The sequence below is a fragment of the Cryptomeria japonica genome, chromosome 2, assembly GCF_030272615.1.
Source record: "Cryptomeria japonica chromosome 2, Sugi_1.0, whole genome shotgun sequence".
Lineage (NCBI taxonomy): Eukaryota > Viridiplantae > Streptophyta > Pinopsida > Cupressales > Cupressaceae > Cryptomeria > Cryptomeria japonica.
In genome coordinates, this window is record NC_081406.1 from 668,372,184 (window position 1) to 668,385,702 (window position 13,519).

The window sequence follows — 13,519 nt, forward strand, 5'->3', positions numbered from 1 at the left end:
CTATAGGTGTCAGTAAAGTATTAGACTGATAGAGCAAAGATGATAAACCCAAAGCCGTTATTGGTCTTGCCCTCTCGCCGTTATTGGTCTTGCCCTAGAAAGCCCATTAACAGGCCTATTTGAATAGTAAATATTATTTATATACTACAAATCATTTAAATTACATTCTTAAATCACTTTATAAATTATAGCACTCAATTGTAATTTTTTATATTTATAATTTTATTAAATATTATAGAAATGAAACTCTTCTTTTATAAGTTAGAAAATTGTTTATTTTTTATTTTTTTATTTTTTAATGGTAAGTGCTATCTTTTATGGGGATAGCTACCTATATTGCTCCAGAAATAATACATATAGTATTCAGTCACATTACAATACTAGCCGAATATCAAACCAACTACGAATTCAACCCATGACCCAAATCCAAAAACTACCTTATACCTACCTAGACCCGACACAATATTCATACATCACATACCAGCACCATTAACAAATGTCACCCATTACCCATTTCTCAAGAAGTGCAACAGTTGCGATATTAGTTCTCCCAAGTTGAAGAGAGTATCTGATGATGCCTCTGTCAACCACCAATCCTCTGCACCCTTAAGCTGCCTAAATTCTGTCAGAACACCATTCAATACCTCGTCTCTGAAAATCGGCCATGCTTCCTTCACAAATTTCCTCTTTCTCCTCTTCGCAATTCTCCGATCCCTTTCCTCTCTATCCTCCTCACTGTCATTCATATCCCGCGTATCGGATTCCTCCTCATCTTTAGTTTGATCCCCTTCCGCTTCTGATTCCTCTTCAGAATCTGAAGAATAATAATTTGATGGGTTGAAATATATCTTCATAATGCTTTCCTTTACATCATTCTGCAGTTCACACAGGGCCTCTGCTACCGCATCCCCATAGTCTTCATTCACGAAATCCCCCAGAATCTCCACACACCTCTCCTTCGATTCCAGTACATCCACAATCGGTACTAACACAGCTTCGTAGATGAAGCCATCACACCAATGCCTTTCTAGATTCAAAGAAGTGTCCACCATTTCCAGAATCGCCTCATAAATATCCTCATCGGCATTAAACAGAGTGATACACTGATGCTTAAGTGTCTCTTCAAAGTTCCTGTACAAAATCCCTATAAACGGAGCCATCCTACATCGGCAAATCTGCTTTCTTTCTACTGGAGTTGTCAAAATCTATTCAACAGCTCTCCACATATAGGTTCCCGTCGCTTCTAGAAGCTACTAAGGCGGCTTGACAATCTACAAGCGTATCAAATCCCAAGTCAAGGAAATCTTGTACAAATCTTGTTTAGATCTCCTATCCCGGATTGGGCAAATATCCATCAGCGGAGCCCTGCCCCCCAACAATCAATAGGGCGCTATTTCTGCTTGCTATTTCTGCACCTTTGGTTCATAGCTTGCTATTTCTGCACCTGCCGCCATCTCTGAGTTGTCTTGCCCTTCTGGAAATAACCACCTTAGTCTCCAAATACCTATCTCACTCTCCTCGTGACTGGGCAAATCGCGCTATATTGTTTTATCCGACGGTAATCAAAAGAACTCTGAACCCTTGTCTGCAATACAAGTCTGGATTACTGATCTTCCAGTACACTTTAAGTTCCTTATGAAAAGAAGCGCTGGTCACCTCATGTGTCACATACAATGTCTTCCCCTACCCTATACCTTGTCGAGGGCTACAGGGAGCGTCCTTTCTGATGGCTTCCATTAACTCTTGTGAAGCTTCGTCTAGCCTGATCGAGCAAAACTGATTCTCCCCTTCAACTCCCATGCTCGCCAGGAGATCTACCACTCTATTCCCTTCTCTATAGGTGTGGATAATTTCAAATACCCCAATCTGAGCCAACAAGCTATTGATGCAAGGCAGCCTTTTGTTTAATTTCCAGTTGTGAAATGAGGATTGTATCACACCGTTAATGATGACTTGGGAATCTCCTTCTATGATAACCTTGGAGATATTCTCCTTAACATACATACTCAGACCTGCTTCCAATGCTCTAATTTCCACTTCATTGTTTGAAATTTCTCGTGAGTTACCATACACTCCACAAATCATACTACCATTCTCATCTCTAAGTACTACCTTGAAGCCAACCCTCCCAGGATTTCCTTTATTGGCCCCATCGAAATTGAGTTTCACCCAATCCGTTGGTGGCGCAGTCCATTTAATCCGACTCCCATCCAGTTGTCTCTTGGATGAGAAACCGGGCCCTATATCTTTCAAAGACCACTTTGTCTCCATGCTCCTATCCCAATTGTTATATCTATAAGTCTCCTCTTGGAATTTTTACCATTTACGACTCTCTCTATGGCTACCTTAATTTTTGAAATAACTTGCTCGATAGAGAGACCGAGTTCCTTGAAAATTCTCCTATTTCTCTCCTTCCAAATATGCCACGCCACCATAGCCGGTCCTACCAGCCAAATGTCTCCCCATTTAGATCCGACCATCTGAGGCCACGATAGTAGAAAAGATTTCAGTCCTTCATTCCTGACAGTATACAAGTTCACCATATCAAACAACCAATCCCAACACTTGCTGGCATAGGGACAATTGTACAACAAGTGATTCGTTGTCTCTTCCTCTTCTTTAAAGTTTACACATTACACATCGACTAGGTCCTAGCAATGCAAGTGATCTTCAGTCTACTCCCAGAAAGTACCCTGTCATGAAGGGCAATCCAAAGAAAGACTCCAGCTTCAGGAAGAATTCTATTGCTCCAACACAACTTGTGCGGCCAAACGGTGTCCCTTAGTCTATGTCTTTGAATTTCATAGCCAAGCTTTACACTGTAATCCCCTGATTTGCCAGGACACCATAAAAGATCATCTTCCTCCTCTGACACCAAGATCGTCCTCGACCTTAGAATTCCTTCTAGTTTGGTACAAAGATCCTTTCTCACTATCCATATATTCTTCCACCTGATCCTGACTCCCCTTAGTCCTCTTTCGAAATACTGACCCACTCTGTCCCTCATTACATTCGCCACATCCTTCACCTAGTTTTGATCTTAGAACATTTCCCTGAGAGGTTTCTCACCTTCCCACAAGTCATCCCAAAATTTTGCCTTCCGCCCATTCCTTACTTGCCAAGAAAGATGTTCAGTGATGATGTTTCTACTTTCCCACAAAAAATTCCAAACAGCAGATCCCTTATTTGCATTTGCCACAGAAAATATTGTCTCTGGTTCCTCCGAATCCAAAAATTTGCTCCTAAGCAATCTGCACCAGAGTCTCTCTGGAAATTTATACATTTTCCAGGCTAATTTTGCTCCTAATGCAAGGATTTGAAAATCCATTTTCCTCAACCCTGCCCCTCCTCCTTTAATCAGGTAGGCGGTCTCCCAATTGATCAGTGGGATTTTTTAACCTCATTCACCCCTTCCCAAATGAATTTCTTGAGCATCCCATCTAGCTTCTTACCAGCCGCATAAGACATCCTGAAACATGACATACTATAAATGAGGATGGCCGATAATACCGATCTAATCATTGTTAACCTCCCTGCTTGAGATAGTCATCTATTCTTCCATTGTTCTGATTTGACCTTGCATTTGTTGATCACGTCCTTCCAGATTTGGTTTTGTTTGCTACCCGAGTTGATAGTGATTCCCAAATACTTGAGAGGAAACGAGCCAATTTGATATTCCAACAGTCGAGCAATCTTAATCTGGACTTGTCTGTTAGTGTTCGAGAAGTACACTTGTAATTTCTCTTTATTCATTATCTGCCTAGAGGCCTTTTCGTATTCATTATATGTTTGTGTTTTTTATGAATGCTGTATCCTGCCGTATCCAAATAAGAGGTCTTGAAAAATGGTTTTATCCCTATCTGATACCGTACTTGTATATGTATTCGTATCCACGTCTGTGCAACTTTGGTTTTAGTGGATGCTTTTTCATAAATTGTAAAATACAGTGTGTTTTTATTCAAGTTGAAGAAAGAATTTGCAGTTATCTATCTTTTGCCCTGTTAAAAGACAAGCTGATATATGGTTGGAGTGGCAGCAATTAGTAACTGGTTTTTCTTTTTAACGTGATGAGAATGTAACTGTAGCATTATAAGGAGTACAATTTGTGTTCTTATGGGTCATTAGTAGTTGGTCTAAGTTTGTGGTTGTAATGATAATTTGATGTTGTAATTCATTAAGGAGAGGAATACTCCTTATATAGAAAATTACAAGGGGATCTTTCCATAATAGAAACAATCGAGAATAGAAACATGAAAGGAAACATTCTAAAAAGAAACTAAACATGAAAAGGTGTCCGCAATGGATTTCAAGTTTTTTGTTTGTGCGTTTGGGTTTGTTGAAGAAATCACAACGCTTTTGTGTCTTCCATGCGACGAGGTGTTGTCTTTGCGTTTTTGGCGTTGTCGGGTCTTTTCTTTGTATTTCACGATTGAAAAATTTGAAATTTTTTTGGGTGTTTTCTGCGACGGGTTGTAGAGTTTCCTGTGTGCAAGGGTTTCACGACCTTGCAAACTTTTTTGAGTGTCATTTTGGGATTTGTTTGGTTTTTCCGTGCGAAGCCTGAACTTTTGCCGTGCAAAGGTGCTAATGTTCCCACCTTGAAATAGAATTCAATAATAAATGATAATGATAAAATTAAAATATTAAAAATTAAATTAAAATATAAAATAATATAATTAAATATGATTAATGAAAAATTAATTAAGTTAATGAAAAGTCAAAAGACATGAAAGGAAAAGTTGTGACTCCCTCAACAATGAGATATAAAAGGGAGAAGAGAACCTCATTTGAGAGGGAGGATAATTTGGAAATGAGAAGTGCAGATATGATTATGAAAGGCTGTGTCCCTTTCAAAGGGTAGAAATAATGAAGAGTTGCACTCTTTCAAAGGGTGCTAATGGTGAAAGGGTATGTCTCTTGCCAAAGGGCATACATGATGAAGAGGTGTGACCTCTCCCTCAGATTGAGAGATATAAAGGTAAGGAATCAAAAGCATCTAGTGACATCACCATTGATAAGATCAGATCAGAATTGTTATCAAGTTACAGGCAGTAACATTTGTGTTCTTGGTGGTATGTATGTGGATGTGCTTAATATGTATGCTTAGTATATGAAGCCTGATAAAGTTGTTATGCAGAATCTAGTAATAATATTGTTATAAACTGCAATATGTATGACAGTCATACTTAATTTCATATATATTCATAATACATGAGAAGTTAGTGTACTTATAGTCTAAATCATGTTATTACTGTCAGTATTTAAGAAGATGGGGATGAGATGTTCCAAAGAGGGGCAATCTAAATCCAAGCAATAGGTTAAGTCCCAAGATAGGGTGGGGATCAGCAACCCATAAGCCTTGGGGTATAGACCCAAGATAGGTAAGGGCTTGGATCTGTAAACTTTGAGGAAACCTATTGTAGTTGGGCTCTAAGCGCCTTGGTAACATACATAAACCCTTCTCCCTTAAAACTGAAGTAGTAGCAGGGTCTGATATCTATATTAATAATGATATTAATCATCTAATGAGAAAAATAGATAAGCACTTGTTAATAACTAATTGAAGAATATCAATCAATTTTAGTATATTGAAATAGATCAAGTAGGGGACATTACAAAGGTCTTCCGCCAAGGGTGTTTTGTTCAGGTTTGTAGTGTTTTTTTTGTGAAGTCGTGGCTGTGATTGTGACTTGGTTTTTTGTGAATCATGGTCATAGGTTTTATAATTTATCTCCTTAAAAAATTCTAGATGGGTTTTATAATTTTCTTTTCCACAAAAAATTATTCTGGGGTTTTCTAATTTTTTCCTAAAAAAATTATTGTGGGTTTTGTACGATTTTTCTCATTTTGTACAAGGGTTTTGCTTTATTTTTCCTCAAAATTTGTGATCATGTATTTTCGTTTTTTGCTCGATTTTTTCATAGAAAAATCGTGCAATCTTTCTCTATAAGAGGGTTTTCTGATTTTTTCCACAAAAAATCATGATTGATGTGTCAGTTTGTGGGTTTTGATTGATTCTCTCCTCAACAATAGCGTTTGGTTTTTTTTATTTTCTTCTTAAAAATCGTTTCTGGGTTTATATTTTTTTCCTAAAAAATTATTGGTGGGTTTTTTGATTTTGTCCTAAAAAATCATGGTTTCTTTGTTGCAGGGTTTTCTAATTTTTTCCGCAAAAACTTATGATGGGTGTTCGTGATTTAGGGTTTTTACCATTTATTTCCACAAAAAACTATGATTTGTAACTTCAGTTTTCTGGGTTTGACGGTTTTTTTCCACAAAAATCATGGTTTCTTGCAATTTGTTTTGGGTCACACCTAGAGTTGCTGGGGTGAACATTTGCAAAAGTTTTTGGTGATATTTTGAACAAAATTGTAGCTGTTTTTCTAAAGCAGTTCGGGTTTGGCAATTTTCTCCTCAAAATCGTGGTTCAGTTTGGTGGTATCCTTGGGTACAGGGAGGGACAATTTTGTTTCCCAACATTAGGTTGGAAGGTTTTTGGTTATCTTGGTCATTTCCATAAGTTTTGCAGTGTCAGGGAGGGTCTTAGTAGCAGATGCATGTCGCAGAGCATTCTGAAGAGAAGGTGGCAGCCTTCAATGCATTTGCGACGAAGAGACCTGCAAATTGTCTTCTGCAGGGTAGTTAGACTGATGACCATTAAGGGAGGGTAATAAAATAATGTAATGTTTCTTTAATGGTCATTTTAGTTAGTTTAGTTAGTTTCTAATTCTGGCTTCTGTTTACATTTGTTTTGTTAAGAAACATTGTAATGTAATCGCCTATACATTGTAAACTCTGTTTTCTGTATTAATATACAATTACCATTATAGTGGTCCCTTGTTTCGACTTCCTGACCATTCCATAAATGATAAATGCTTTGGGTCAGAAATTTAATACCTTAACATTTTTAATGTGTTTCGCATCTTTGGATTGGAAAAATAGTTCTTTCTATAAAAATATAAATTTAAGAATTGGTTGATTCTGATCTTGTGAGTAAATTCATGAGAGTCGAGACAATCGTATTGCAGTTAGCAAGGATGCACATTCCTTGTTTTTGAAAGTTGTAGTATATGATGTTTTAGCTGCAGCAAGGGTAATGCTACCATTTTTAATTCTCGAGTGTTTAATGCCTTGTGATAGCTGTTAGTTATAGTTAAGATTGTGTTACAATCTTAGTTCATGTACAGAAGGTAAAATGTCTATCTGTTTTGTTCTTATACAGGAAGAGAACCTTGGTTGCAATTGGAACGCATGACTTGGACACATTACATGAACCTTTTACATATGAGGTAAATTCCGTTTAAACATCTAGTTTGGCCTCATTATGGTATTCTGTCACTTATGTTTTTGTGTGGTATGCTTACCTGCTTATCAGCAATTTTTAGATGAGAAAGAAACCACAAGAAGTAGAAATCATAGGAAATTAATTACATGTAGTTGCCATTTTTGGATATTTTATAACTGAAAATGCATGAGCTTTGATGCAAGCAGATATTTTGGTAATGAAACAATGAACCAAGGATCATCTAGATAGAATGGCTTCTATAAGCTCAGTTCATTATTGAATAATGAAATTAAGATATTTTAATTATTGATTTCAGCAGAAGAGGCAATTTTATAGGTCAGGTGGGCATCTTCTTTTTTTGAAATAACTTGTGCTTTTTCTTGAACTGTAAATAGAATATTTTATTAATAGCTCAAAGATGAACATATATACAGCCATTTCACACTCTTATTTGAGTGAAAGAGGACTTATGATACAACATTCATAATGTAAGTAATGGCTTCACATCTGCTTTTTTCTTTGCTATAGTAGAAACATAGGATGCATAAAATTTATCATATATCCGCATGCCATGAGGATAGCTAGTGTCTTGAACAGTAACGCCTGAACTAGAAAGCACAACCAGAGCAAAGCCCAGTTCTATCTACTAAAAAATCCTAAGTTGCTGGTTCTGGTTTACAGATTCAGTTCATGGATCCAGAAATTTTGTTTGGGGGTTGGGTTTGTCCATACAAAAAAGGTGTAAAAATCATATATACATTTGCAGTCGAAAAGCAGGAATCAAGTTTGAAGTACCACATAGCATCATATAATCAACAAAACCACAAAAAACTCAAATGTCTTTTAAATTATAAATGATAAATGCTATTAAATATTTCATTGTTCAAACTTCAAGTTCCATATTAAAATAATAATATCAAGTTCAACAATCAGTTTTGAGCATCATATGGATTTTTTAAATCATCAACATTATCATCATCATCATTGACATTAGATGATGTAGGAACAATTAAAGAACCACAAGCAGTGCCAATGCCATATGCATCAAAAGTTTACTCGATTTGGGACTCCTCAAGTGCAACATGTTGGAAATTTATAGCATCTGAGTCATCATGCTCTGGCATCATATCGCACAACTTATTAGTGGTCAAGGGGCAGTGGCCCTTGTGGTGTACGGAGGCGGTAAATGAAGACCTTCAACACCTTAAATATCTTCATGGTACACACCATTTTCATAATCTTTTAAAAGGCAGAGTCAAAGGTGAAAAAATAGAAAAAAGCAATTTTTCTTTGGGTTAAAAATGTGACAGGTTCAATGGGATCTGTGTGGACCCTCCCCGGGTTTGCTTGGGTTCATCCTGAACGAACCCAACATTCCATGGCCATGTGTTTCTAGAATCCACAGGGGAACTGAAGTGGACCACGGATCAGGTAACATAAAAAATTTCTATGGCCCTAGCATCTCTTAAGTTACACCTTACATGTTTCTCTACCTCTTTTTTTTTTGAATGGAAATGATTATGTCTGAACAAAATTGTGTCTGATGGTATTGAATTGCTAGATATATTCAAACAACTTGGAAAGATGTCATAATAGGTATGACTTAAAAGTAAAAAGTATAACAGAATTGTGGAGAATAAGTCTGCTAATTATTAGAGCTATCCTACCACACGATTATATGAGGTCGATTAATGTAAGAATTGATTCATTAGGAGAACTAGCATGCATGTAAATTCTAATGTTCTCGTGTACTGTTACCTTTTTGCAGGCATCACTGTTATACCTTATTAAATTTATGATTTATCCCATCTGTAGATTAGTGTGCAGTTCACTTGTGGACATAAATATAATCTCTTTTACTTCTTTTCTCTGCTCTTGATATTGTTCCTATTTAATAACCTGACATGTATAATATTTTCAGTCGGTTTTGTGATTTGGAAAATTAGTTTGCATGAAAATTCTAATATTCTTGTGTATTGTTACCTTTTTGCAGGCATTGCCGCCATCCCAAATTAAGTTTATTCCATTGAAACAGGTTCATATCTTTACAGCCTCCTTCATTTCGAGTGACTTGTCTTGACCTTAGTGTTATAGACTAGATAATAAGTAATTATGTCTCCTATGCTCTTCTATTTTTCAGGTTCTTTTGAACTTGCCATTACTATAGTGATTCATACAAAAAATTCTTGATTTTTTTAGATGTTAATTCTTGTTGTGATTTTTTTCAAATGAGTAGCGCATTTATTCTTCTAAAAAAGCAGTTAAGAATGAAAAGGAATGTAATATACAGATGAAATAGATCTATTTCAAAAACGAAGAGGTTGACTTAATGACGTCCTAGAAATAAAGGTTGAAGGAAGATCAAATATGAAGAGCTAGCTGCCATGTTGCAGCATAATAAATTTTGAGTTAATGAAATTTGTTTAAGTTGAAGAGGATCTATTCTTTGGGAGGAGATCCTAATTTGAGTTTTCTGAATTTTATGTAGGTGCAGTCAGAGACACGTGTTTTAGATTCCTCCAGGAAAATAGTTGGACTATCTAAAACTAGATTTTGCCTTTTATTAGGGATTTTTCAGTATACCTATTTCAGAAATTTCAATTGTCAAGAAATTCTAATTTTCTAATCCTATTGGTCAGATATCCTGATTTTTAACTTTTTTCTTCCCATTGGAGCTGAATTTTGAGGAAATTGTAACCAAAGGAAATGGTGAAATGAAAGATTGAATTTATTAGCATCTTGACAATTAAAGGACATACATACTTTATTGTGGTCCTTCAGCTAGCAGTTACACAGAGAGTTGGAGAACACAGAGTGAACAGTTTACATTTAACCCCAAACTTGGCACCCACAAATTGGCCACCCATGATTCACTCTTTCTCTAAGGTGATATCTAATAATAATAACAATAGTTTTGATATAGAATCTCACTTCTGCAATCTTTAAAACACATGATATTTTGATTAAATAATGTTGAAAAGAGATTCTTCACTTTTTATGGATATAAATAATATGCTTTTCTGATACAACATAGTTTGCATTAAATAACATGACATTGACATACATTGCATAAAACATAAAAATTGTAACTTTTAATCAACTACCTGTACACAATAAAGTATGGAATGTTATTAAAGGAATTTAATCACAAGTCACACATTTTACGGAAAATAAGTAAATAATACGAATCATAGGAATTGGACAACATAGACACAATTATGGTTTGCTCACCACTTGAGAATCCACATTCAACTAATTCAGATTGAGGCTCATAGGGCTGAAGAGGACACATCTCATAGCTCGACTTTGAATGAGACGACATAGGGTAGAACATAGAACATATACACTGATGATTTCTCTGATCTATCAACAGTGGTAATAGACTGTACCTGCACACTCAAGGAAAACATTAGTCATGCATGCCCAATGCAGAATAGCTGAAACACAACATGAATATCCACCAATGAGAAAATATTAATACAAATCTACTAGAAATTATCTAACACTAGCATGATTCAGATATATAGATGCACAATAATAATCACAATGTTGAACTCACTAAGCATTATCATGCTGAAAATAATGGAACTAAAACACTATTGAATTCAACATGTACATCGATATACAAAATACATACACCTTGATGACAATCCACATTAACATCATTGGAAAGCACAATCTAATTACATTTTCTATACACCTCAATGGCAATACAAAAAAAATGTCATCAATAGTACAATAAGGTATGGAAAGCCAAAATAGATCAATAGAATGAGACATTGGGCTTGGGGCCTTATAGTAGTATTGATCCACTCTATTGTTCTAGAGGCTTGGAGCTCCTATAGCTTGTTGGCTATAACATTCACGTGAACATAAACAAAAGTTTCCAAATACTAACTAAATGACTAGATGACCATTATAACAATATTACCATATTACTTTAATACCCTCCCTTAATGGTCATCTTGCTAACTACCCTATAAAAGACTTGACATAATCTGCAGGTCATTTGGTCACCAATGCATAGAAGGCTGCTGCTCCCTTCTCCTTAGAATGCTCTGTGACATGAGCCTACTGTTGAGACCCTCCCTGGTTTTGCGGAGCTTTTGGATATGACCAAGTTTACCATAATCCTTTTAACCTTCCAACTTGATTTTATCTAGGGACACCAAGAGTAGCTTCTCAAAAAACTTCGATTTTTGTTAATAAAAAATCGGCAAAAAATTGAAACCACGATTTTGTGGAAAAATCGTCAAACCTTCGATGCAATGTTGAAATTACACATCTTTGTTTTGTGGAAAAACAGTAAAAACCTAAAAAACAGCAACACCTGTGTGATTTTTTGTGGGAAAAATCAGAAAACCCATCTTTGTTGATAAAAAATAGCAAAAAATTGAAACCACAAAATCGTCAAACCCTTGATGTGATGCTGAAATCACACACCGTTTTGTGGAAAAACAGTAACACCTTGTGTGATTTTTTGTGGATGATTTTTTTTGGAAAAAAATTTAGAAAACCTTCTAGAAACCACGACCAAAAACAAAAAATCTTCATGCGTTGAAACCCTAGTTGCGGAAAAACCCACCATGATTTTTTTTTGAAAAAATCAGAAAACCCTCTAGAAAAGAAAGAACCCATGATTTTTATGTGAAAAAATCGACAAAAAATGAAAATCCATGACCATGCTTTTTTTCAGAAAAGATCATGCAAAACCATTCCATGAAGCACCTTTGAAAGTCTTCCATAAAATACCCTTCTGAAAATTTCTCACAAAAAATTTAGGAAAAATCCATGATTTTATTTAAAAAATAATCAAAACTTCTGAAAAAACTTTAAGGTAATAACTAGTGTTCCATGGAAATGCATTCCCCCCCTCTCAGGCCCACATCTCTGAGATGGGGAGACAGGGAGGTGGCGTCTCCTGTCGTCCTGCCACCGCCACCGATGCTCCGCTAGAGACGCGGAGACGTCTCGGCGTCTCCAAGACTCCTTGGGAGACGCCTAGAGTCTCTTAAGGGGCGGGGAGACACAGAAGAGTCTCTCGTCCGACCACGTGAAAAAGCAATTGAATTTTTTATTTTTTAAAATTTTTTTAGCGATTTTTGGGGTTTGAGGGGTAACCCTAAGTTGATGTGGGCCCCACCCCTTCCCCCAGTGCAACACAAAACCACTAAAACTAGTGTTTCATTCACATTTTTAAGTCTGATTTTTTTACCAGCTAGCTGAAGAGGGGAAAAAACTTACAAAAGACTGATTGAAGGAGTGAAAAGAGTGAGTGCAAGTGTAAGAGGAGTGAGAAGGAGCAAGAAGCATAGGAGGAAGAGGATTCTACAACATTTTGGAGAGATTTTTCAAGCACAAGGTAGGTTATTTCTTGTTTTTTGTTTGTTTTATTTTCTGATTTTCAATTTTTTGTTGTTGTTTTAACTTGTTTTTTTTGATTCATTTCAAAATCAGATTTGGTGTTGAATCTTGAAGGCAAAATGATGAATGAATTTCAATATCAAATTTTAAATTTTGACATTTGTTTTCAAAATTGAAATTTCAAATTTATTATTTGTTAAATTAAGCTGAAGTTACATGCTTGTTGAATTTATTTTTATTTTCATTTTGTGAAATGCTATCACAATGAGCTCCCATGACATGAGTGAGAATGAGATGGAAATCCATTCTCATGGTGGAAATGATTCAGATTTTGAACTTGAGGTTGAGGGGGGTGACCATGGAGTTGATCCTGGAGCCCAATCTAGTTCCATGGCAAGTGCACCAGCTAGTACAGGTTGCCCTTCAAAGTTATTGGCATAGTTTGCTAGGGGTCCTTATGATCCTAAATCTCCTGTAAAACAGTTTGCTTAAAAAATACAAGTCACATCAAGTATAGGTGGGGAAACAAGGAAGTGGCAATGCAAGATTTGTGGTCTTACATGGTTTAGTAGCATCACTAGAGTGAATGCACACTTCCTTTTTTGGAGAGGAAAAGGTGTGGATCCATGTCAGTTTTTGGAAGAACCTTAAACCATAGAATGCAAAATTGAGATCAATAAGCTTTGGGCCATTCTAGATGATAGAGCAGTTGCAGTCCCTACTACTTTGTTTGCTAGGGCAGCCCTTCAACAGAGCCAACAAGTGCAACATACTTCTTTTCATACATTGCAGACGAGAGGAGTGATGTCTAGACCTTCATCCACTTCCACTTCTAGTGCCATACCCCAATCACGAGAGGCTAAGGGGACA

At 36.2% G+C, this 13,519-nt stretch overlaps 1 protein-coding gene across 4 annotated transcripts in view; it reads left to right on the forward strand.

The window, feature by feature from the left end:
• LOC131034032 (phenylalanine--tRNA ligase beta subunit, cytoplasmic) overlaps positions 1-13,519 on the forward strand; it is a 106,315-nt gene that overhangs the window by 24,386 nt on the left and 68,410 nt on the right. For all 4 annotated transcript variants that reach the window (XM_057965377.2, XM_057965379.2, XM_057965376.2 and 1 more), the window contains 2 exons: positions 7,223-7,289; positions 9,279-9,320. In XM_057965377.2, coding sequence (XP_057821360.2) covers positions 7,223-7,289; positions 9,279-9,320 — 109 coding nt within the window. The remainder of the gene's footprint in view (positions 1-7,222; positions 7,290-9,278; positions 9,321-13,519) is intronic.